This window comes from Sinocyclocheilus grahami, unplaced genomic scaffold (genome assembly GCF_001515645.1).
Source record: "Sinocyclocheilus grahami isolate Dianchi unplaced genomic scaffold, SAMN03320097.WGS_v1.1 scaffold350.1, whole genome shotgun sequence".
In the NCBI taxonomy this organism is placed as follows: domain Eukaryota; kingdom Metazoa; phylum Chordata; class Actinopteri; order Cypriniformes; family Cyprinidae; genus Sinocyclocheilus; species Sinocyclocheilus grahami.
In genome coordinates, this window is record NW_015505529.1 from 111,893 (window position 1) to 133,018 (window position 21,126).

The 21,126-nt window shown below is 35.7% G+C and overlaps 2 protein-coding genes and 1 long non-coding RNA gene across 3 annotated transcripts; 1 reads left to right on the top strand and 2 right to left on the bottom strand.

Annotated features, from left to right (window-relative positions):
- Window positions 1-872: 872 nt before the first annotated feature.
- On the bottom strand, window positions 873-8,114 carry LOC107548554 (multidrug and toxin extrusion protein 1-like). The gene is made up of 17 exons (XM_016229274.1): window positions 7,879-8,114; window positions 7,305-7,406; window positions 7,121-7,189; window positions 5,659-5,807; window positions 5,503-5,545; window positions 5,341-5,385; window positions 5,149-5,246; window positions 4,963-5,060; window positions 4,210-4,323; window positions 3,925-3,992; window positions 3,714-3,822; window positions 3,534-3,609; window positions 3,249-3,318; window positions 2,413-2,545; window positions 2,218-2,312; window positions 2,017-2,115; window positions 873-1,667 (listed from the first exon to the last, which is right to left on the bottom strand). Exons 1-17 carry the CDS (start codon window positions 8,017-8,019, stop codon window positions 1,377-1,379), a joined length of 1,800 nt encoding a protein of 599 aa, XP_016084760.1. The 5' UTR covers window positions 8,020-8,114; the 3' UTR covers window positions 873-1,376.
- LOC107548555 (uncharacterized) lies at window positions 4,269-9,807 on the top strand. Its single transcript, XR_001604474.1, has 2 exons — window positions 4,269-4,345; window positions 9,715-9,807. It is a non-coding gene; the product is annotated as an uncharacterized lncRNA (long non-coding RNA).
- A 764-nt stretch (window positions 9,808-10,571) lies between these two features.
- LOC107548544 (multidrug and toxin extrusion protein 1) lies at window positions 10,572-20,797 on the bottom strand. Its single transcript, XM_016229260.1, has 18 exons — window positions 20,657-20,797; window positions 20,325-20,426; window positions 20,026-20,094; window positions 19,627-19,775; window positions 18,354-18,396; window positions 17,458-17,502; window positions 17,095-17,192; window positions 15,804-15,901; window positions 15,570-15,683; window positions 15,192-15,259; window positions 14,513-14,621; window positions 14,016-14,091; window positions 13,862-13,931; window positions 13,031-13,163; window positions 12,639-12,733; window positions 11,826-11,900; window positions 11,567-11,749; window positions 10,572-10,649 (listed from the first exon to the last, which is right to left on the bottom strand). Exons 1-18 carry the CDS (start codon window positions 20,795-20,797, stop codon window positions 10,572-10,574), a joined length of 1,746 nt encoding a protein of 581 aa, XP_016084746.1.
- Window positions 20,798-21,126: the final 329 nt, after the last annotated feature.

Here is a 21,126-nt window from a genome sequence, read left to right on the forward strand (position 1 = left end):
ATACAACAGTACAAATGGATCGAAACATTTGCTTTGACGCTTCCAGTGTAAACCATCTAAGAACCATTCTTTCAGAAAGTTTTTTTGTGTTTAAAAACACAAGGGCCAAGGTAGTGTAAAGGGCTGTTCACACAGAAAGCGTTTTGACTGTTGTGCTTGCATCTCATGTCTTTTGCAGCATCTCATGCAAGACACTGTATTCTAAAAATGCAGCACTCAAGTTAAAAGAAGTTCAACTTAAAAAAAACACTAAGATCTTGCTGTTTTCCATTTCACTAATTACTATGCATGTTTTTCAATGCAAAACCCCATTCTACGTGAATGGCCCCTGATGACGCCCCCACAGAGTCTAAAGTTTATTTTAACTTAAACACTGTGTTTTTAGAATGCTATGTTGAAACATGCCCATCTATTGCATTTTTTACACTGAAAACAACTGAAAAGCAGCACAGTGGAATTCATAAACGTATTCTGTGTGAACAGCCCCTTCTTGTGTCTTTCGCAGGACCTCACGCATGATATGTAATTCCAAAAGTGTGGTGCTTAAATTAAGTGAAGTTCAACTTTTAAAAAGCATGTCTCTAGACCAGTGGTTCTCAAACTGGGGTACGCGTACCCCTGGGGGTACATGAAGTGACAGACGGGGTACACAAACAAAATTCTGAGTTTTGGCATTCATTTAATTCTACCCCAACTTAAAGTAACATTAAAACCAAATCAAATACATGATATCCAAACCTTTAATAGAAAAGGTGTGACTGCGGTCTAAGTGGAAGAGAGGGGGTCCGCAGACGAATGTTAAATGCCCCAGGGGGTACACTGCTGTAAAAAGTTTGAGAACCACTGCTCTAGACCATGCTTTTTTTCATTCCACTGGCCTGCAACTCACACTTTTAAACACAAAAACGTGTTCTGTTTGAACAGCCCCTTAATATAGGCAGGCAGGATTCCTTAGGAAGGTTCCGCATGCAATTGACGTTTGCTTCGAGTTTCCACCATTCCACCATGTTTAATAATACAGATTTCTCAATATATGACAGCGGCTTTATAGAATGTCTTCTTTTTGGCAGCATTTCTCCAGCCAACTAGAAATGTCAACTGAAGAGATTATATGACTGTGTCACTGGGGAACAGACCTTTTCCTGCTAAGATGCTCGATTTTCTTACTACTTGGCCTAATGTTGTGGACAAAGCAAGTGCACACAGAATAAAAATATAATCATCTGTCTAGGTAACAATATACAGCCTGAGACCAATGTGAAAATGCTTCTACTTTTCTAATTCAATACAATTTCTTCATTACCTCTCATGTTCACAGCATAGAGATATTCACAGTGAATTTATCTGAGGTCCAGGTTTCAAAAGATACTCACTGACTAGATGGGAGTGGCTGTGGTAAAGTTTGAGTCCAAAGTAAAATTTGCACCAGCACCATAAGATACCTCAGGTAAAGGCACAGTGAGATGGACACCTATTCCTACAGCTAGGATGAGAAGAGCAGCGAGGGTGCTCAGACCCCTCCTGAGGATCAGCTGAGTGGTAGAGAGCAGAACTGCAGGCTTTTCCTCCACTTGAGTCACGTTTGGCCCCTCATGCACCACAGTATGGTTGAGCCCCTCATCCTGGTCTTGAGAGCTCACAACCACGTATCCATTCCCATTCTGAAACTGTAAGATAGACTGTAAGCGTTTTTTGTCAACACAATCAATGTAAATGTGGTACAATTATGTATCTTTCATTATATGGACACAACTGTTGAAACATTCTTCATAATATCTTAATCTCTTCTGTGAAATGCAAATAAAGTCATAGATAGGTATCATGGGAACAACATGAGGATGAGCAAATAACTATTTTTATTTTTGTTGAACCGTCCCTTTAAAAGTGTATGTATGAATGTACAAATCAGCAGAGATCATTGAATGCATTCGTGTGTTTTTTTTTTTAGTTAATGCATTAAACTTCTAGTTCTTGTTGATTATTTAAAATAAAAACTACAAAAGACAGAAAAAATACCTCTGCATTGAGCACCACCTGGTAGAAGCTGTTGCGATGGTTCAGGGTCATTGCTCCATTTGCTGCTTCATTTGCACTCTTTCCTGTACGCGCAATTGCCTTTAAAAGAGAAAGAACCTCTTTTAATCGTCAACTCAGCACATGATCATGAGGAGTATAATAAGAAGAAAGGTGCCGTTTTAATAGACCTGATATGTTTACCTCTTCTGTCATTTTCTTCCAGTTTAATTTAAAAATAGCCACAATGAAAAAAATCGCTAGCAAAAATACTGCAATGAGGAGGCCCAGCCAAAAGCCTGAAAGAGCAGACAATAAATAATTGTAGATATTAATAGGTTCACTGTAATCGAACACCAGTAATTGTGACACGAGTCACTATGACACATTTAGACGAACCAGCAACTTGTAATTTAGCTGTGAACATCAGAACAATGCTCGATGGGAGTCCAATGCAGTAGTAGCCAAAGAGGTTAGCAATAGCGGCTATCTTCTGCTGCCCTGTGCCAAGAAGAATGCCCATGCCAACACCCTGAAAGAAAAGAAAACTGTAGTGCAGGAACTCATAATATACACACAACCAACAAAAATGATATATAATATAATATGAACATAATTTCTGGCAATATTGTCTGCTTGATTGCACAGACACTATTTGAAGAGAACTGAACTGAGCTGGACGATGACATCACTGAAAAATTGACTATTTACTATTGTCCTCCTGCATTATCGACACACCATTTTCCTGTTTAACACTGTAAAGCTGCTTTGAAACAATCTGTATTGTAAAAAGCGCTATAAATAAAGGTTACTTGACTTGAACTGCATACAGGCACATATACATTACATCCATACATTTTATTTCAGTCATTTTTTTTAGTTCAACTTGAAATAACTAAGTACTAAAATAACTAAAACAACTAAAAATAATTCATGAAAATATACAGACATTTAAAAAAACATGACAAAAACAACAAAATTACTAAAACTTTAACAAGAAAACTAAAAATTAACAAAAACATGAAAACAATTGTATTGAAAATATAAAGAAAATCGAATTAAAATGCATATAAAATAACATACATATAAAATGTCAGTACTTTCATTCCTACACTCCTATACTTCTGCATTACAGATTCTCCCATTAATTTCAATACAGGTGGTTCATTCTCCTCCATTTATATACTGTCACTGGTAAAAAAATTAAAAAATGAGAAAAGTTGCGTAGAACTCACCAGTATTCCATTGAAGAACTGAAGAGGGCAGTAGATGTTCAGTAGGTGAGACACAAGCTCTGCTATAGCCCTAAATATGACAAACATCACAAAACGGAAAATTGAAAGGCAGCTGTTGTTGACATTGTTTCTGCTAAGTCTTAATTCTTAATTTGAAGACAGGAGTGTTTATAGGTTTGTTAAAGTGTACTTATGCCAACAAACATTTTGTTATTTTTTTGGTGCTTGAAATAATGAGATAAGTGGCTTTTTTTGGTGCTTGAAAAAATGAAATAAGTGGCTTACTCATCGGAAGTGAATATGTAGCCAATGACTGTTTTTGTCGAGCCCAGAACAAAACCTTGAAAGATTGCTATAACAGCTGGGGAACAAAATGAATGTGTTTACATGACATCAATCTGTGCTGCATATGACTGTTGAAGTGTTATGACAGGCTTGCGGATGATTGATATCAAATGTTTTTACCTGCACTGATGAGAGACACCTTGCTGGTGAGGATGGCAGCAGCTGTTTCTCCAGCACCAAGGGCGTTTCCCACACGAACACACGCTGCACCTTGCATTCCTAATGGGATCTGGCATATAAGAAAGGAGGTGAACAAAAACAGCACCATCATGAAAAGGAAAAGGCACATTTTTTAGGATAATATGAATATTCTCAGATCATCCAAACACACCATGTAGTTGATGTATGCCAGCATGATAACCACGTGTTGAGCAGCCAGGTCCACCTCACTCAGCATTCCTGATGGGAAGAGGAGAGTTATTCATGAAGGAATGATTCAATGAAAAAACAATAGTAAAAGCAAACTGGTTAAGTATACAAACATAAACATATTTATTTTCTGTACTGTGAATACGCCACTGTTATTTTACCACTATTGATATACTATAATAGTTGTTATCAATATTTTACATTTATTTTTACGGTTTTAGTTCACTATTATAACCACGGAATGTACCTGCCAAGAAGCCTCCAACTTCATAGATCCACCATTCAAAACAGGTCATCAGTGTGCTGGGAATGGCTAGCTTCATGTAGGACCCCCAATCCTGCAAGGCTTCTGAAGACCACCCTTTTGGAGGAAAAGGAAAACCGTAAGAAATTAGTCTAAGTCTGAGTGTGTTTTGAACCTTCATGACCCAACCAACCTTCACACAGGGACCTGCATTCAGAAGTAAATACGCAAATGTAGCGAGTAGCGACGGTATACTAACCTTTCAGCTATACGAAGGATATGTTTTTTAAATTGTGTAGGTTGTCCAGTAACAAGACAATAGACAAACACGCTCTTCAGAAACTTTCCTATTAGCGATTCATTATAGTGAGAAGCGTTAGTCTGATTCAATTTATTGTCTTGGAAAGTCTTATTCGATTTAGTTAATGGCCTCGTCTTTTCTCTGCCATATGCGGAAAAATATATAGGCCTACGCAAGAATTATTCCAGTGAATCGACTCCCAGTAGACGGCCATGGAAAGTCTATTTCAATTTAGTGAATCGAATCATTCCAAACGATGCTCCCTGTCATATGCTTAAATCCGAATTATTGTAGGAAAATGGTTTGCCCTAAACAGCATTCAAAGCGTTATTTTGTTCAAGAAAAAGACTAAAGTAACAAAAAGTAGCTTGACTAGGTAGTAGGCAGTTTAAAAAAAACAGGCAATCAGGTAGCTTTGCAAACTACACTTTCAAAGTAACATCCACAAAACTCACCTCCCCAAGTTTTTTCATGGAGCCTCCGCCAGCGGATGAAACAAAACAGGGCAAAACAATTAAAAACCTGAGCAAAGGTATTTGCAGCAGCAGACCCACTAAAAATGAACAGAAAAATATGAGAATACTGAAAACCAAAGACATGTGAAAAGACACATAAATAATATGGAAAACATTTATACTCACTAGACTCCAAAATCCCACCAGTACAGCAGAAAGTAGTTCACTATCACATTGGCAACATTGGCAACTGCAGATGCGAACATCTGAGGCTTGATCACTCCCTACAGAGGGTTCATGAGCATGACAATATCAACGTACAAGAACTGAATGCAGTTATTAAGTTGTTCATTTCCTTAAAAAAATCATTTTATGTACCTGGTTCTGAAGATATGACAGTTGCAGCTGATACAGAAACATGGCCTGTAATATAGACATGGGACAGGATGAGGATGAACAGCAATGTATACAAAGAATTATTTGATTTGAGTTCATCTGGGCTGGAAATGCAATCCATAATCATCCATTAGTGGACCTTACCGGAATTGCTGGCAAATATGCAACCACATACAGCTGTGCAATCCTGAGAGAGAGAAAGTGTCAGTCAGTCAGTCAGTCTCCATAGTGTACTCTAGTGCATCAGCATTCAACAGTCAATATCAATCCAAATATGTTCAGAAAGAGTGCGCCGGTCACCTGGCCACCTCGGGGTCCTGCCCCAGATAGAGAAGGAGAGGCTGGGTGTTCACAAGCAAAGCCCAGCAGGGCAAACTGAAGAGCGTCAGAATTATGATGCCTCTCTGCAGGATGACGCCTACACGGAGAAGGTTCTTACTCCCGAATGTCTGAGGGCAAGATGAAAGACTGTCGTAAGCTATCAGTTATTTTACTATACACTCTCAGAAAACAAGGTACAAAACCGTCACTAGGACAGTACCTTTTCAAAAGGTACTAACATGTACTCTTTTGGTATGTAAGTAAATAAACACTAATATGTAATTTAAAGTCCTAACATGTGCTTTTAAGATACTATTACTGTATATACCATCATGGGGATAAATAAAGGACAAAAATGTACCTTTTAGCTTTTTTACCTTTGCTTCAGTAACAGCTTTATAGCCTACCCTTTACTCTGACCTGTGTTAACGGATTAGGGGAATCAACCTAAAAAAAATTTATGACTATAAATGTTATGACAGAATCTTGTTTTTACCAATTACTTTAACTGATCTATAATGAAATATTTATGTTATTTATGTTGATTTCTTTGCATACGTAAGCTATCAGTTATTTTACTATACACTCTCAGAAAACAAGGTACAAAACCGTCACTAGGACAGTACCTTTTCAAAAGGTACTAACATGTACTCTTTTGGTATGTAAGTAAATAAACACTAATATGTAATTTAAAGTCCTAATATGTGCTTTTAAGATACTATTACTGTATATACCATCATGGGGATAAATAAAGGACAAAAATGTACCTTTTAGCTTTTTTTACCTTTGCTTCAGTAACAGCTTTATAGCCTACCCTTTACTCTGACCTGTGTTAACGGATTAGGGGAATCAACCTAAAAAAAATTTATGACTATAAATGTTATGACAGAATCTTGTTTTTACCAATTACTTTAACTGATCTATAATGAAATATTTATTTTATGTTGATTTCTTTGCATGTCATACAGCATTTCATCTATATGGAATGCAAGACGTCATGCAATATGCTTGAATATAACAATGGAGAATCATTTGTATTCTAATGCCTTTGAAGTATTTAACATAAACAAGACACGTTATTTATAGACCTTAGTAAGGTTAGACACCATATTGAATTTCACACGTATAAACTAACAACAAGCACTAAATAAAACTGATAGATAACAATTTTCACAACTGTTTATGGAGTTTTAGTCCACTGAAAGTTTTTTTCGGAAAAACATTTTGTCAGCTGAACAATCGGTATTTTGTTAAACAACAGTACAAGCCATTATACACACTGTACTTAAGTCCCTCACAGCCTCATTTTCATTGCTGTCAAAAACTGTTGTGTGATTCACGGTAGTCCTTTCATTATTTAATTCTTTTTTTTAATTCATTTCAGGCTTTTGGTTTATTATTTTATTAAGCAGTTGGAGTGATATTTGTCTATAAAACACACCTGTGATACCAAAGTGTCGCATGCCAAAGCAAGTCCCAACCCCGTTGCTGCAGCTGTCACATTTATTGTCTGAAAAACAAATCGAACACATTTTGCTTAATGCTCTATAACTACATTGCACATCTTATTAATGTGGTCCATTACACATATTGGCCGGCAGAAGTTTTGAATCGAACAGACTTACAGCTGAGGCCATGGCATAACCCGCTAGCACAGTGTTCCCCAGGCGGCCACAGAACATTGTCACCACAAAGAAAAGGAGGAAATTCAGGAACCGGCACACAAGCTAAGAATACAAACAAAGAAATATTTAGCACAAAATGAAGATGAAAGTTCTGGACTCACATGGATTATGGCTGTGAAAGTACACAGTCACATGGATGAAAAACAAAGCACCTCTGTGAAGATTCTTGAGAGAATTTCATTTGTAAACTAATTTCTTTAACTGATATTCTTTTGGAAATATCCCATGCTCTTAATGTGATTTCTAATCTATTCATGACAGGCATATTTTTTATACATATCGTTCATTATTATGGATACATTTAACAATCAAGAATCAACTCATCCAGGATTCATTTATATTCAAATGGACATGCATGAAGACATAATACAAACTGTACCCAAAACAGATCATGGTCTGTTCAGTAATGGATAATTTTTTTGTATAAGCGGTTGCATTTCTCTGCCAGCTCTCTACTATTCATACAAAACAAGCATAGCACATTATCATGATGGGTATGTGACAGACTCCTCACCAGGGGTCCAGTCATGCTCAGGATGTGGTATAGCTCTTCTCTATACACCAGAGGGATGCAACGCCTCACGAAACCACAGCAAAACAGCTTGGCACTGGGCTCCATTGACACGGCATCAGTTCTGGGACTCGAGGCGTCCATGATCTTCTCAGTAGTGATCCTCGAAGACACTGTAAGAGGCCTGGCTTTGCTTCATAGACTGTAAGGGACCCTTCTACGGCTGTTCATTCTTCAGGTCCGCATTCAGCACCTTTGAAAGCTTACTGATTAACTGAGGTGAAGACAATGAGAAGCTTTGATTTAATCCACAGGATGGGAGGAGGATGTTTGCAATCCTGGCAAAGAGTTGCATTGTGTGACGATAGATTTTTTCACAAGATCAATCATTTATTTTTAAAATCTAATTACAAGTTGATTAACAACTGTATTTACAACACATACGTGTAATAAGTATAATGATTCTATTTAATATAGCCAGTATTGAGTTGAAAATGTATAGTTTAGTGTATTTAACAGCAGAAGACTTCCAGCTCTAACTATGAAACCGTGCCTGAGTTACAGTTGGCTCTAGTTCCACCACAACAACAAAGTTACTACTTTGAAAAAAGCTTTACATATTACTTATTGTTACTTAAATTATTGACTTATTGTATCACAGCTTGGTGGATCGTTTACTAGTGGAGTGTTCTCTGGCATACATATGAAAAAAAAAGTACTCCTCAAGTAAACAAATACTAAAAATTACTATTAAAATTCTTACAAATGTTTTTTTTTTTTCAAAAGACATTTTTACTTTTATTCAGCAATTGGATGCATTCAACTGGTTAAAAGTGACATTAAATACATTTTAAATTGTTACAAAAACATATTTGAAATAAATGCTGATCTTTTGGACTTCTTATTTCATCAAATAATCCTGCAAGAAATGTATTATGGCTTATACAAAAATATTAAGCAGTGCACACTGAGCAAAATTAAGCATATTAAGCAATAATAAAGCTGTTTTCAACATTGATGATAAGAAATGTTTCTTGAGTAGAAAATCAGCATATTAGAATGATTTCTGAAGGATCGTGTGACACTGAAGACTGGAGTAATCATGCTGAGAATCCAGCATTGCCATCACAGGAATAAATTACATTTCAAAATACATTTAAAAAGAAAACATTTTAAACTGTAATCATTTTTCGCAATATTGCTGTTTTTACTGTATTTTTGATTGTCTTGGTGAGCATAAGAGATGTCTTTCTTTAAAAACATTAAACAATACAATGTGTAAAAATACACTTTGCATAAACTTATGCTACTAAATCCTCTCGTTCTCAGGTTTTTTATACTCCACATGACCTTTGGCCTTTTCACTTTCAATGACCTTCAGATTACAATAACAAATATGTTTTGCCTTATGCATGCCATTCACATGTTATCTTTCCTCTTTTCCACATCCCCCTCCATTAGCCCATATGAAATGATTCATCCAGCTGCTCTTTTCAACCCAGAGCCACAAAATATGACTTTAACATTTAAAAGCCAAGATTTGTTTATCATTACAACTGACTTTTGATTGTCGTTTGCCAGTAATGTCACTGTATTTGTAGATCTATTTTGGTTTGTTTCTTCTTATGGTACATCTCACAGCCAAGAACATTTACAAACAAATAAGTGAATCATCAATCAGCTTCCAAGAATCAAGTTCATGAGTGACTAATACCTAAACTAACGTACATTAGACTCACGATGTGTTGGACCATCATATACAGTAGATGCGATTTCATAAAAAGGATAACTTTTTTAAGGAGAAAGGCAAACATTAACATGTTTTCCCTTCCTCCTCAGTGCCTCACACCAACCTTTGAACCAGTTTGATGTTCACAAAGCTGAAAGTTCTGGCAAGATTTCAAGAAAAATAATTTAAAAAAGAGAAAGAAAAAGATGTTGTAACAGCTGCTCTGAGTTCCTATAGCTGGACTCATGAATTTTAATATTGCAAATGTGTGATGGGTAACAAATTATACATGTAAGTTATTTTAGTAATTTTCCATTATTTGCCAAATAAATATTGTGCATACACCAATATGTCTCCTTTTATTCTTTTTAAAATTATGTTTAAAATATTCAGAATGTGTGCTTAAGATGAATGAATATCAGAACATCTGTTTTATCATTTTCACCTTTAATCTGTTTTTTTTTAATCAAAACAAATCAAATCAGGAATGACTGATTATATAAAATATGATTTAGAGACTGCTCATGATTGATTTTAGTAATTTTCCATTATTTGCCAAATAAATATTGTGCATACACCAATATGTCTCCTTTTATTCTTTTTAAAATTATGTTTAAAATATTCAGAATGTGTGCTTAAGATGAATGAATATCAGAACATCTGTTTTATCATTTTCACCTTTAATCTGTTTTTTTTAATCAAAACAAATCAAATCAGGAATGACTGATTATATAAAATATGATTTAGAGACTGCTCATGATTGAAAACTTTGCAGTTGTATTTGTTGCATATTATGCAAAGCTATGATGTTTAAAAATACATGTAAAAAGTGCTTTGTATTTTGTTTCTTTTAAGAATCATAAATGGCTTAATGTGTCAGGCTTAATGTGTCAGAGGACACGAGCAAAATAGGAAAAGGCTACAAATCCCTGATTTTTTCTAAGGATTGTGGCATTTTCCTTTCTCATTACTGCAGAACATGGTCAGCAGATGGGATTGTTTCATTCAAGGTGACCGTAAAAATGACTTTCTGCCCCATGAATCCCTGGGGAAAAGGTAAAGATGTGATAGATTATGCTATCAATGTTGTTCTCAAACAATTTCAGTCAAATATAAGAGTCCAAAACATCAGTAAACACTGCTGCTGCCAGCTGGGGATTTAAAAATTGCAAATAAAATATACAATTTCGAAACAAACGAAAAGTTAATTTTCTAAAGTATATATATATATAAAAACGAAGTCGTCTGCAGGTTTTGAGATAAAACATTTTAAAATAGTACTTTCTTAACCAGTGTTTTGTTTTGTTTTCCAATAAAACGAAATATTCTTAAAACCAAATATATTTGCATTTCTGTTGGTTTGTTAATTGTTTTAAACCTCATGTATGTGATGCTTCAGAAATTATTAAATGTGACCCTGGACCACAAAACCAGTCTTAAGTCGCTGGGGTATATTTGTAGCAATAGCCAAAAATACATTGTATGGGTCAAAATTATAGATTTTTCTTTTATGCCAAAAATCATTAGGATATTAAGTAAAGATCATGTTCCATGAAGATATTTTGTACATTTCCTACAGTACATATATCAAAACTGAACTTTTGATTAGTAAGATGCATGGCTAAGAACTTCATTTGGACAACTTTAAAGGCGATTTTCTCAATATTTAGATTTTTTTTGCACCCTCAGATTCCAGATTTTCATCAAATCTCGACCAAATATTGTCCTATCCAAACAAACCATACATCAATGGAAAGCTTATTTATTCAGCTTTCAGATGATGTATAAATCTCAATTTTGAAAAATTGACACTTAAGACGGCTAAACAGAAAATACCTGGGATATACTGTATGTACAAACAGCTACAGCTCTAGGCTCTGGTTTTCAGATTGAGATTGAAGTTGAATGGATGAGAGATGTAGGCGTAGTAAAGTTTGAGTCCAAAGTAGTATTTGCTCTGACAGCATAAGACACCTCAGGTAAAGGTACAGTGAGATGGACGGCTATTCCTACAGCTAGGATGAGAAGAGCAGCAAGGGTGGTCAGACCCCTCCTGAGGATCAGCTGAGCGGTAGAGAGCTTTTCCTCCACGTCTGGCTCCTCGTTCTGATCACTCGAGTTCATGCTCATGTACTCATCCCCATTCTGAGAGCAGACAAGACATCAAGCTCAGTTTCCAGAGATGTTTTGTGTTAAGATCAGTAAAAGTCATCAGACATACCTCTCTGTGCCTCGCTCTGAGACTATCCGGAGTTGACATTGCAGGGATTTTATGCTTTCCAGCTCTTTCCACTGCCTGAAATGTTATGGATGTATCATACCATATAATTGATGAGAACAGAAAAGAATTAAAAGCATGGAGATTTTAACTAAAATTACACTTGCATTTCTGGAAGGAAATAACTGTAATTGCAAGACAGCAAAAACTTTTATTTTTTATTTTTTATCAGCTTTACTCAACAATCAATACATACAACGCATCAGTCTTTGCAGTGTAAAGCTGAATAAAAAGTCAAAATTCACAATGTAAATAAACTCATAATATTAATAAATAAATTAATCATATTTATATAATAATAATGACAATTTAATTTATAATACTAATAATAATTTCTATAAAATATATATTTTTAAATAATGTATTCAGTGTAGTTATTATTTAATATTATCTAATATTTATTTATTTTTATTTATTTATTTTTGACATCATATGGGCAGTACAAGCTACTGGATAATGTTAACAAACAGCTTTAAAAAAATAAATAAAAAATTAAGCTAATTAGACATTGTTTTATCAAACTCACATTCAGTCTGGATCCATTTGGGTATGTAAAAGACACTTTTCATAATCTGATCAAATCCTGATGGACATAATCAAGTCTCACCCTATATTTTTTTCCTCACTGAATATCTGTTTTCAACACGTTATGAAGTAAAATAGACTGTGAATTGTAATTCATTTTTACTAAACATCTTAAAAAGATGATTACAAAAAAACTAAAATAGGAAGCACACCTGAAATACTGAAATATACCTCTTTGGTCACTCGCTCCCAGTTGAGCTTAAAAATGACTGCAATGAAAAAACTGGACTGCACACATACGCAAATGAGAAGTCCCAGCCAAAAGCCTGTGAAAGCAAGAGAGGACATTGCTGTAGGACAGCTGTTATCTCATTACAGAAATGTTTTAATGAATGCTGTTCTGGGTGCTCGAGATGCATTAATGCAATTCTGCAGGGACCTGTACTGCGTCCACTGATGTTCTCTACGTGCTTCAACCCAATGAAATTATGATTTAGAAACCAGATGCTAACATGGTGACCACAGAAGATGACAAGGTCACAGAATATCAACGAGTACAATGAGTGACAATTTATTTGAATTGCTAATAAGATCACAGGATGAAAAAATGAAGGAAAACAAACCAACAACGTCTAATTTCGCAGCAAACATGAGCGAGGTGCCAAGTGGAAGTCCAATGCAGTAATACCCAAAGAAATTAGCTACAGCTGCAATCTTCTGCTGCCCTGAACCCAACAGAATACCCATGCTGACACACTTGAGGACAGAACAAAAGAATACATTTAAACATTTACATTTACAGAATTTGCATTTATCTGACTGTGCATTCAAACTATACAATTTATCTGTTTGTGCTTTCCAGTTGAGCTAAACAAACACTTAAATGATTACACTGCAAAAAACATGTACTTAAGGAGCAAAACGTGCATACGATTTTGTCCAAGAAAATATTTTCTTACCCCATTGGCAACTATATTGTTGTTAAAATTATGCTTTAAAAGCAGAAAAACAATTCACCAATGGGGTGAGAAAATAAACTTCATTCAAGATACATTCTTCATTACTCAATATACATGTTTTATTTAATGTATATATTTATTGCGAAAAAAATTGGTGTAAAATTTCCTTTATATTAATTTTTTTGCTATAAAATTTTACAAATGCATAAAAATGGCAAGTAACACATTGAATTAAACATTAAACCTTTAGGTAGAAAGACTGAAATAGTATTTTCTTTTAATCTTGTATTATTTATAACTTTTTATTATATAGCCTACACTTTTTCAACTTAAAAAAAAAAGTACTGATTTTTGGATTTTTCTTAACTTTAAGAAAGAAAAAAAAAACAGTGCCTTTGGAAAACACAGCCATCTAAAGCCATGCATAAAAATAAATCACTTGTCAATTCTTCTGAAAAAAAATAAAAATAAATAATAGCAATGTAAAGTACTCACAACAAGACCATCAAAGAACTGAAGCACACAATAGACGTTCAAGAGTTTGGAGACGAGTGCCACAATATGCCTACAAAATAAGACACAATCACCAGTACAGTACTGTTTAAAGAACATCATTACTGCAAGTCTGATTTGCAAAACAAATACCTACCCGTCTGATGTAAATAAGAAACCAATCACAGTTTTTGTTGATGCAAGCACAAGACCTTGCAAAACAGCCAAGGCAGCTGCATCCAAAAGATAAAGGATGTGTCAGACATGAGCAGACAATGAAAGATGAATGTGTCTCAAAGGAATATGACTGTTTGTAAACCTGTGCAGGTGAGGGACACCTTGCTGGTGCGGATCGCTCCGGCCATATCTCCTGCTCCGAGTGCATTACCCACACGTACACACGCCGCACCTTGAATCCCTAATGGAAACTGGCATCCCAGGAAAATACATTACTGTTCAAAGGTTTGGGGTCATTTTAGAGACATGCTCACCAAGGACACATTTTTTTAAAATCAAAAATACATTAAAATATTATTATCATTTAAAATCACTTTTCTATGTTAATATACTGCATCCAAAAGATAAAGGATGTGTCAGACATGAGCAGACAATGAAAGATGAATGTGTCTCAAAGGAATATGACTGTTTGTAAACCTGTGCAGGTGAGGGACACCTTGCTGGTGCGGATCGCTCCGGCCATATCTCCTGCTCCGAGTGCATTACCCACACGTACACACGCCGCACCTTGAATCCCTAATGGAAACTGGCATCCCAGGAAAATACATTACTGTTCAAAGGTTTGGGGTCATTTTAGAGACATGCTCACCAAGGACACATTTTTTTCAAATCAAAAATACATTAAAATATTATTATCATTTAAAATCACTTTTCTATGTTAATATATTTTTTATAAAATGTAATTTATTCCTGTGTTGATAAAGCCGAATTTCCAGCAGCCATGTCACATGATCCTTCAGAAATCATTCTAATATGCTGACTGATTTGATTCTCAAGAAACATGTTATTAGCAATGGAAACAGTTATGCAGTTATTATTCTTTGAAAGTTCAAAAGAACAGCATTAAAAATGTCTATTCTGTAACTTTTGATCCATTTAATGCATCCATGCTAAATATAAGCATCAATAAATAAAAAAAAAAATCTTGCTGACCTCTGAACCGGCTGAGTTCTCTAATAAATTTCATATACTTTGTTTGTCTGATAATGTATCAAGTAAATCATTGTTTGATAAGGGACATAGTAGGAAAATGGAAGCATCTGTTAATTTTCCTTTGGGAAAGTTATAATTGGGTAGAAATTAGGACTTAAATTACCATGTAGTTTATAAAAGCCAGCATAATAACTGCATGCTGAGCTGCCAGATCCAACTCTCCTAGCATGCCTGAAAGAGACGGACATAAGGGAATGCGTTTGACAGTATTATAATGTTGCATTAAAGGGGTTTCTCTCTGTTAAAGCTTTTACACAAGCATTTTCTCTTTTCCTAAAGCAATCATGCATGAAAAATCATTTGTGGCTGAAATTAATAACCTTAAACCACATTAAGCACTACATCCAAACAGACATTTTAATTGGAGGCCATTCTTCATGTCTAGACCTAATAAAATACATAATTCAATTTCAGTTTACAGGCAGTGGTTTCTGTGTATTAACACAAAGGTTTGTTTTCGATTTTAGTCTTTAGAAAGTACCTGCTAAGAATCCTCCAACCTCATAAATCCACCACTCAAAGCAGAGCATCATGGTACTGGGGATGGCCAGTTTCATATATCCATCCCACTCCTGCAGTGAGTCACATGACCAGCCTGTGGAGAGCAAAGAAAGCTCTCACAGACATAGAGTGGTATTTTATGCATTTACAGTATGTGAACAATATAGTAAGTTTGTCTGGTTTATCTGTAAGTTTAACTAGCTAGTTAGCTCACCTCCCCATGTTTCAACATGGAGCTTCTTCCAGCGAATATATAAATAGAGGAAAACACAAATATAGACCTGAGATATGGTATTGGCAGCAGCAGATCCACTGAAATACAAAAGCCAGAAAAATACACGACTGTAGAAATTATACAGTAGTTGCATGTCCTTGTACGGATTCAAATTTAAGCAGTATCAGACTAAAACAAGTGTAGTTGTTCCGAATATCAGAGTACGATTATGACTACGATTATTACTGAATAACTTATTACACTTTAGATACAATGTGGTCAGTGCATAGCCAATGGGTGGAGCTTAACATTCAGCTCCCCCTCTTTGGATGTAATGGCTGGTGCTTGAAGGTCCAGCCACACCCTAACCCTATCACTAAATCTAATTAGGTCAAGCTCCACCCATTAGATCCGTAGAGGTGGAGCTGGACTAGGACAAACTCCACCCATGTCATTTTTTTTACTTAGTATTTTTACTCTGCAAACAAAAATAGTTCCAAACAGAGCCATAGCAGAATCATATGGTAGCCTTTTTCTGCCACATAAGAAAAAAATCATGCTGTGGTAAGTCATAATTATGAGACGAAAAGTCAAAATAATGACTTTACATGGCGCAATTATGACACAAAGTTGATATCATGAAATAGTCATAATTATGACTACATCAGAAATTTTGATTTGAATATATGCTTATATTCAGAATTTTGACAAAAATATCATAATTATGACAATAAGTCAAAATTATGAGATAAAAAAGCAAAAATGACTTTTTAAGTCATAATTTTGACTTTTTATCTCATGACTTTTAAAGTAAAAATTTCAACTTGGTATGTCATAATTCTGACCTTTAAGCCCATCACTTCAACTTTTCATCTCACAATTATGACTTTTAAAGTCATAATTATGACTTGCCAAAGCATGATTTTTTTTCTTAGAATGATTTTCATAGAATCGTGTCGCAACTATTAGAGACTATCATTCCTAAATCAGTGTTTTGAATGAATTGGTTCAGTGAATGATGCAATGACTCACTCATCAACATTTTTGATCAAATTGATTCAGTGAAGGATGCAATAACACGCTCATAAAGAGAGTGACTTGATTTATTCCTAAATGAATCAGTGTCTTCGAATGAATCGATTGAATAAACAGTTTAACTGCTCAAGTAGTCACATTACTGCACGACTAAATATGTTCAATCTGTTTCGAGAACCGGAACTGTTGCGTAAATAACCAATACAGCACAACTGTGTATAAATGATTGACAGGGATTACAACCCTTCAAACTTACTATAACCCAAGGTCCAACCAGTTCAGAAGGATGTAGTTTGTCACTACATTTGCAATGTTGGCTGCAATGGCTGCATACATCTGAGGCAGAATCACTCCCTACAGACCCAAAACAACCACTGTTAAACCATTCTTTGGATCTATTGTCACTGCTGTGAAATTACATTGAGTGACACATATGAAGTCACTCTGTATCATACAGCGAGATGATCTCTGCCAATAAAGATCATACCGTGACAGTTGGAGGCTGACTGTGAAAGTTACACAGCTCTGCAGGTTTTAAGATATTGCATGCAACAATGCTTTTTGAAGAACTCAGCTAAGGTGCTTATCTGCACTTATCTGCCAAAAAAAGATTGCATACCTGGTTCTGGAGATAGGCTACTTGCAGCTGATGCAAAAACATAGCCTGTGTGAAAAGAGAGAGAGAGAGAGAAACTCTGCTGGTTGAAGATGGGGACCACTGGGCAACAGTCCAGTTCTTCTTCTCCTTAGCCCAGGTAAGACGCCTCTGACGTTGTCTGTGGTTCAGGAGTGGCTTAACAAGAGGAATACGACAACTGTAGCCAAATTCCTTGACACGTCTGTGTGTGGTGGCTCTTGATGCCTTGACCCCAGCCTCAGTCCATTCCTTGTGAAGTTCACTCAAATTCTTGAATCGCTTTTGCTTGACAATCCTCATAAGGCTGTGGTTCTCTCGGTTGGTTGTGCATCTTTTTCTTTCACACTTTTTCCTTCCACTCAACTTTGTTAACATGCTTGGATACAGCACTCTGTGAACAGCCCGCTTCTTTGGCAATGAATGTTTGTGGCTCCTTGTGAAGGGTGTCAATGATTGTCTTCTGGACAACTGTCTGATCAGCAGTCTTCCCCATGATTGTGTAGCCTAGTGGACCAAACTGAGAGACCATTTTGAAGGCTCAGGAAACCTTTGCAGGTGTTTTGAGTTGATTAGCTGATTGGCATGTCACCATATTCTAATTTGTTGAGATAGTGAATTGGTGGGTTTTTGTTAAATGTGAGCCAAAATCATCACAATTAAAAGAACCAAAGACTTAAACTACTTCAGTCTGTGTGCATTGAATTCATTTAATACACAATGTTTCATAATTTGAGTTGAATTACTGAAATAAATGAACTTTTCCACGACATTCTAATTTATTGAGATGCACCTGTATATGTATCATATTTCAAGCTATATCATGTAAATTATGTAACTGTGCTGGCAAGAGGAAAATTATGCTATTTTTTATGACTCACTGGAACTGCTGGCAGGTAATAAACCACATAGAGTTGAGCTATCCTGAAAAGAAGCACATTTGTAACTGTGAAATAGAGGACACGGAAACATGAATGATTTAAAAAAGAGAGCTGTGAGTTATCATACAGCAGAATAAATCTGCTGCGCAGTGTCATTTCCATCTTGGCCTGCATCTAAATTAAGTATTACAACGTGTGCCTGTGCACATTAAAATGCCTCATTTAACAACATTGTCAAGATTTATTTAGAAAAATATATATTTGCTAGAGATAGGGAGGACTGTCATTCTCAGATAATATCTTGTTTGTACAAAACCTTGGGGATCTATAACTTTACACTAACATGAATAAATATTGCTTTTTTTGGTTCTTGTCAAAATGATTTATTCATTCTAAACAGTAAACAATGAGCCATTCACCACTTACTTTTTAGCGCAACCTACTGTTGGCCGATAAATAAATCAATATTTTTGTTTTGTTATCCAGTAAAACATAAACGTCTTTAAAACAAGATACATTTTCTTGAAGCAAATTGTTTTAGAGAATATATCTTGAAACTTTTTCCCACTGAAAAATATTTGTTTTTCTTGTTTTTAGCATAAAAGCAATCAATACATTGTGTTAGACGTTTTGCTGAAAATATACTGTAGTTCAAACATCTGATAAAAACATCACAATAATCCAGAAGTAATCCACATGACTCCAGTCCATCAATTAATATCTTGTGAAGTGAAAGCTGCATGTTTGTAATCCAGCATTATTATGAATTATGGATTGGTATTTTGGCCAGAAGTGAAAGTTTAAAGTTACAACACCTTAATGATACTTATATATATATACAAATACACAGCTTTTCGCTTCACAAGACATTAATTTATTGACTGGAGTCGTGTGGATTACTTGTGGATTACTGGGATGTTTTTATCAGCAGTTTGGACTCTCATCCTGATGGCACCCATTCATTGCAGAGGATCCATTGGTGAATAAATTTCTCCAAATCTTTTCAGATGAAGAAACAAACTCATCTACATCTTGGATGGCCTGAGGGTAAGTAAATACTCAGCAAATGTTCATTAAAAGATTCCTTTAAAACAAGAAAAAGCACAATGCTAATAGGGTAAAATAGATCAAATTAAATATGTTTTAATATCTTACAACATTTTTAATATGAACAAAAATTAAATAAATTTAAAATATTATATATGATTAGATATTCTACTGAACAAGAAGTCAAAAATATTTGAATTAAATTTTTTTTTTTGCAGTGAATCACCTGGCCACCTCTGGATCTTGACCCAGCAGCAGGAGGAGGGGCTGGGTGTTGATGAGCAGACCCCAACAGGGCAAACAGAAGATCAGGAGGATCAGGACAGTCCTCTGCAAGATGATGCCAACACGGCGCAGGTTCTTCCCACCGTAGGTCTGACAAGAACATGAGATCAGAACTCAGACACTTCAAATGTATTCTGTATTCCTGAATGTCTCATATGGTACCAAATTTAGAATTTCAGCAGAATGTTATGTATTTCATGTTTCATTGCAGGAGATCCAGGGGGTCCAATGTTTTATTTATCTTTTTTTCCCCCCTAATTCAATTTAGGTTTAAATCCCAGCTCTCTGGTGTGGTCTCATCCTGTTGGACCCCACTGCATATCCATACATATTTTCATACCTGAGAGATAAGGGTGTCAGCCGCCAATGCAAGACCTCCACCTGTAGCTGCAGTTGTTATGTTTATCGTCTGATGAATCAGAATAACAGGCATCAGCTTCTTCTCAGCCATGCTCTGAACTACTTCAATACACAAGCTTCAAAAACAAAGGCGTGTGATATGTCAAACCCCTGATGGCTGAACTTTTACAATACTGTGCCAACATTTGCATTTCATACACCAGTTTTTCTGTTTTACCTCAAAGCAAACAGTATGTAACACTCCAGGGAAACAATAAGCAGAGCAAAACATAAACTCACAGCTGAGGCCATTCCATAACCAGCCAGCACACTGTTTCCCAGGCGACCGCAAAACATTGTTATGACAAATGGCAGGAGATAATTCAGAATGCGCGATGCAACCTGGAATGACAACCTGAGAATTCTCAGTGGATGAGAAGTATATGAGAGCACTGAGCTACGTATATGGAGGAAATAATGGCAGTTCTTTGTTTTTCTGGATTGCAGATTCATTCTTTACCACATGAGGTGAAATTGATATAAAACTTCCAAAGTTTCCTTTATGTTAACATGAATAGATTAATATTTTATATTCATACATGAGCGTAAGTGAGAGAGAAAAAATGTCATACCAGGGGTCCAGTCATGCACAGGATGTGGTAGAGCTCCTGTCTATATACCAGAGGGATGCAACGCCTCACGGATCTGCAGCAGAAAAGCTTGGAACTAGGCTCCATTGATGAAGTTTCAGTCCTGGGACTTGAAACGTCCATGATCTCCTTAGACCTCATCTGCAGTGAGGCACAGACAAGGCAGGGGACGGTCCCACTGCTGCAGCTGTGTTGCTAGCAGGTCAATGTGGCAAAGTTTCACCATCTTAAAAGCTTACTGATTAGATGAAGCATATGAGTGGAAGGGTTGAAATCTGCAGCTAGATGACCTAAATACAATAGAGAGCTTTACTTCTTGAGAATAGTTACAAAATAGGAACTTGAGGAATATGTTCAGCATGTGCCAGAACAGTCAGGATTTTCATTAAATGAAATTGATTGACACAATATACATAAAATGTTGTTGAAACTATTTTAGAACAAACTCAGAA

What these genes read in the sequence shown, in the direction of transcription:
- LOC107548554 (XM_016229274.1), bottom strand. Translation starts at nt 8,019, where the DNA reads ATGGACGCCTCGAGTCCCAGAACTGATGCCGTGTCAATGGAGCCCAGT. An exon ending in GGTGTCTCTCATCAGTGCAG is followed by an intron (nt 3,610 to 3,713) that starts GTAAAAACATTT and finishes TTTGTTCCCCAG; the next exon opens with CTGTTATAGCAATCTTTCAA. An exon ending in AGTTCTTCAATGGAATACTG is followed by an intron (nt 2,546 to 3,248) that starts GTGAGTTCTACG and finishes CTTTTCTTTCAG; the next exon opens with GGTGTTGGCATGGGCATTCT.
- LOC107548544 (XM_016229260.1), bottom strand. Translation starts at nt 20,797, where the DNA reads ATGGACGTTTCAAGTCCCAGGACTGAAACTTCATCAATGGAGCCTAGT. An exon ending in GTTATGGAATGGCCTCAGCT is followed by an intron (nt 20,095 to 20,324) that starts GTGAGTTTATGT and finishes CTGATTCATCAG; the next exon opens with ACGATAAACATAACAACTGC. An exon ending in TCAGAGCGAGGCACAGAGAG is followed by an intron (nt 11,750 to 11,825) that starts GTATGTCTGATG and finishes GTCTGCTCTCAG; the next exon opens with AATGGGGATGAGTACATGAG.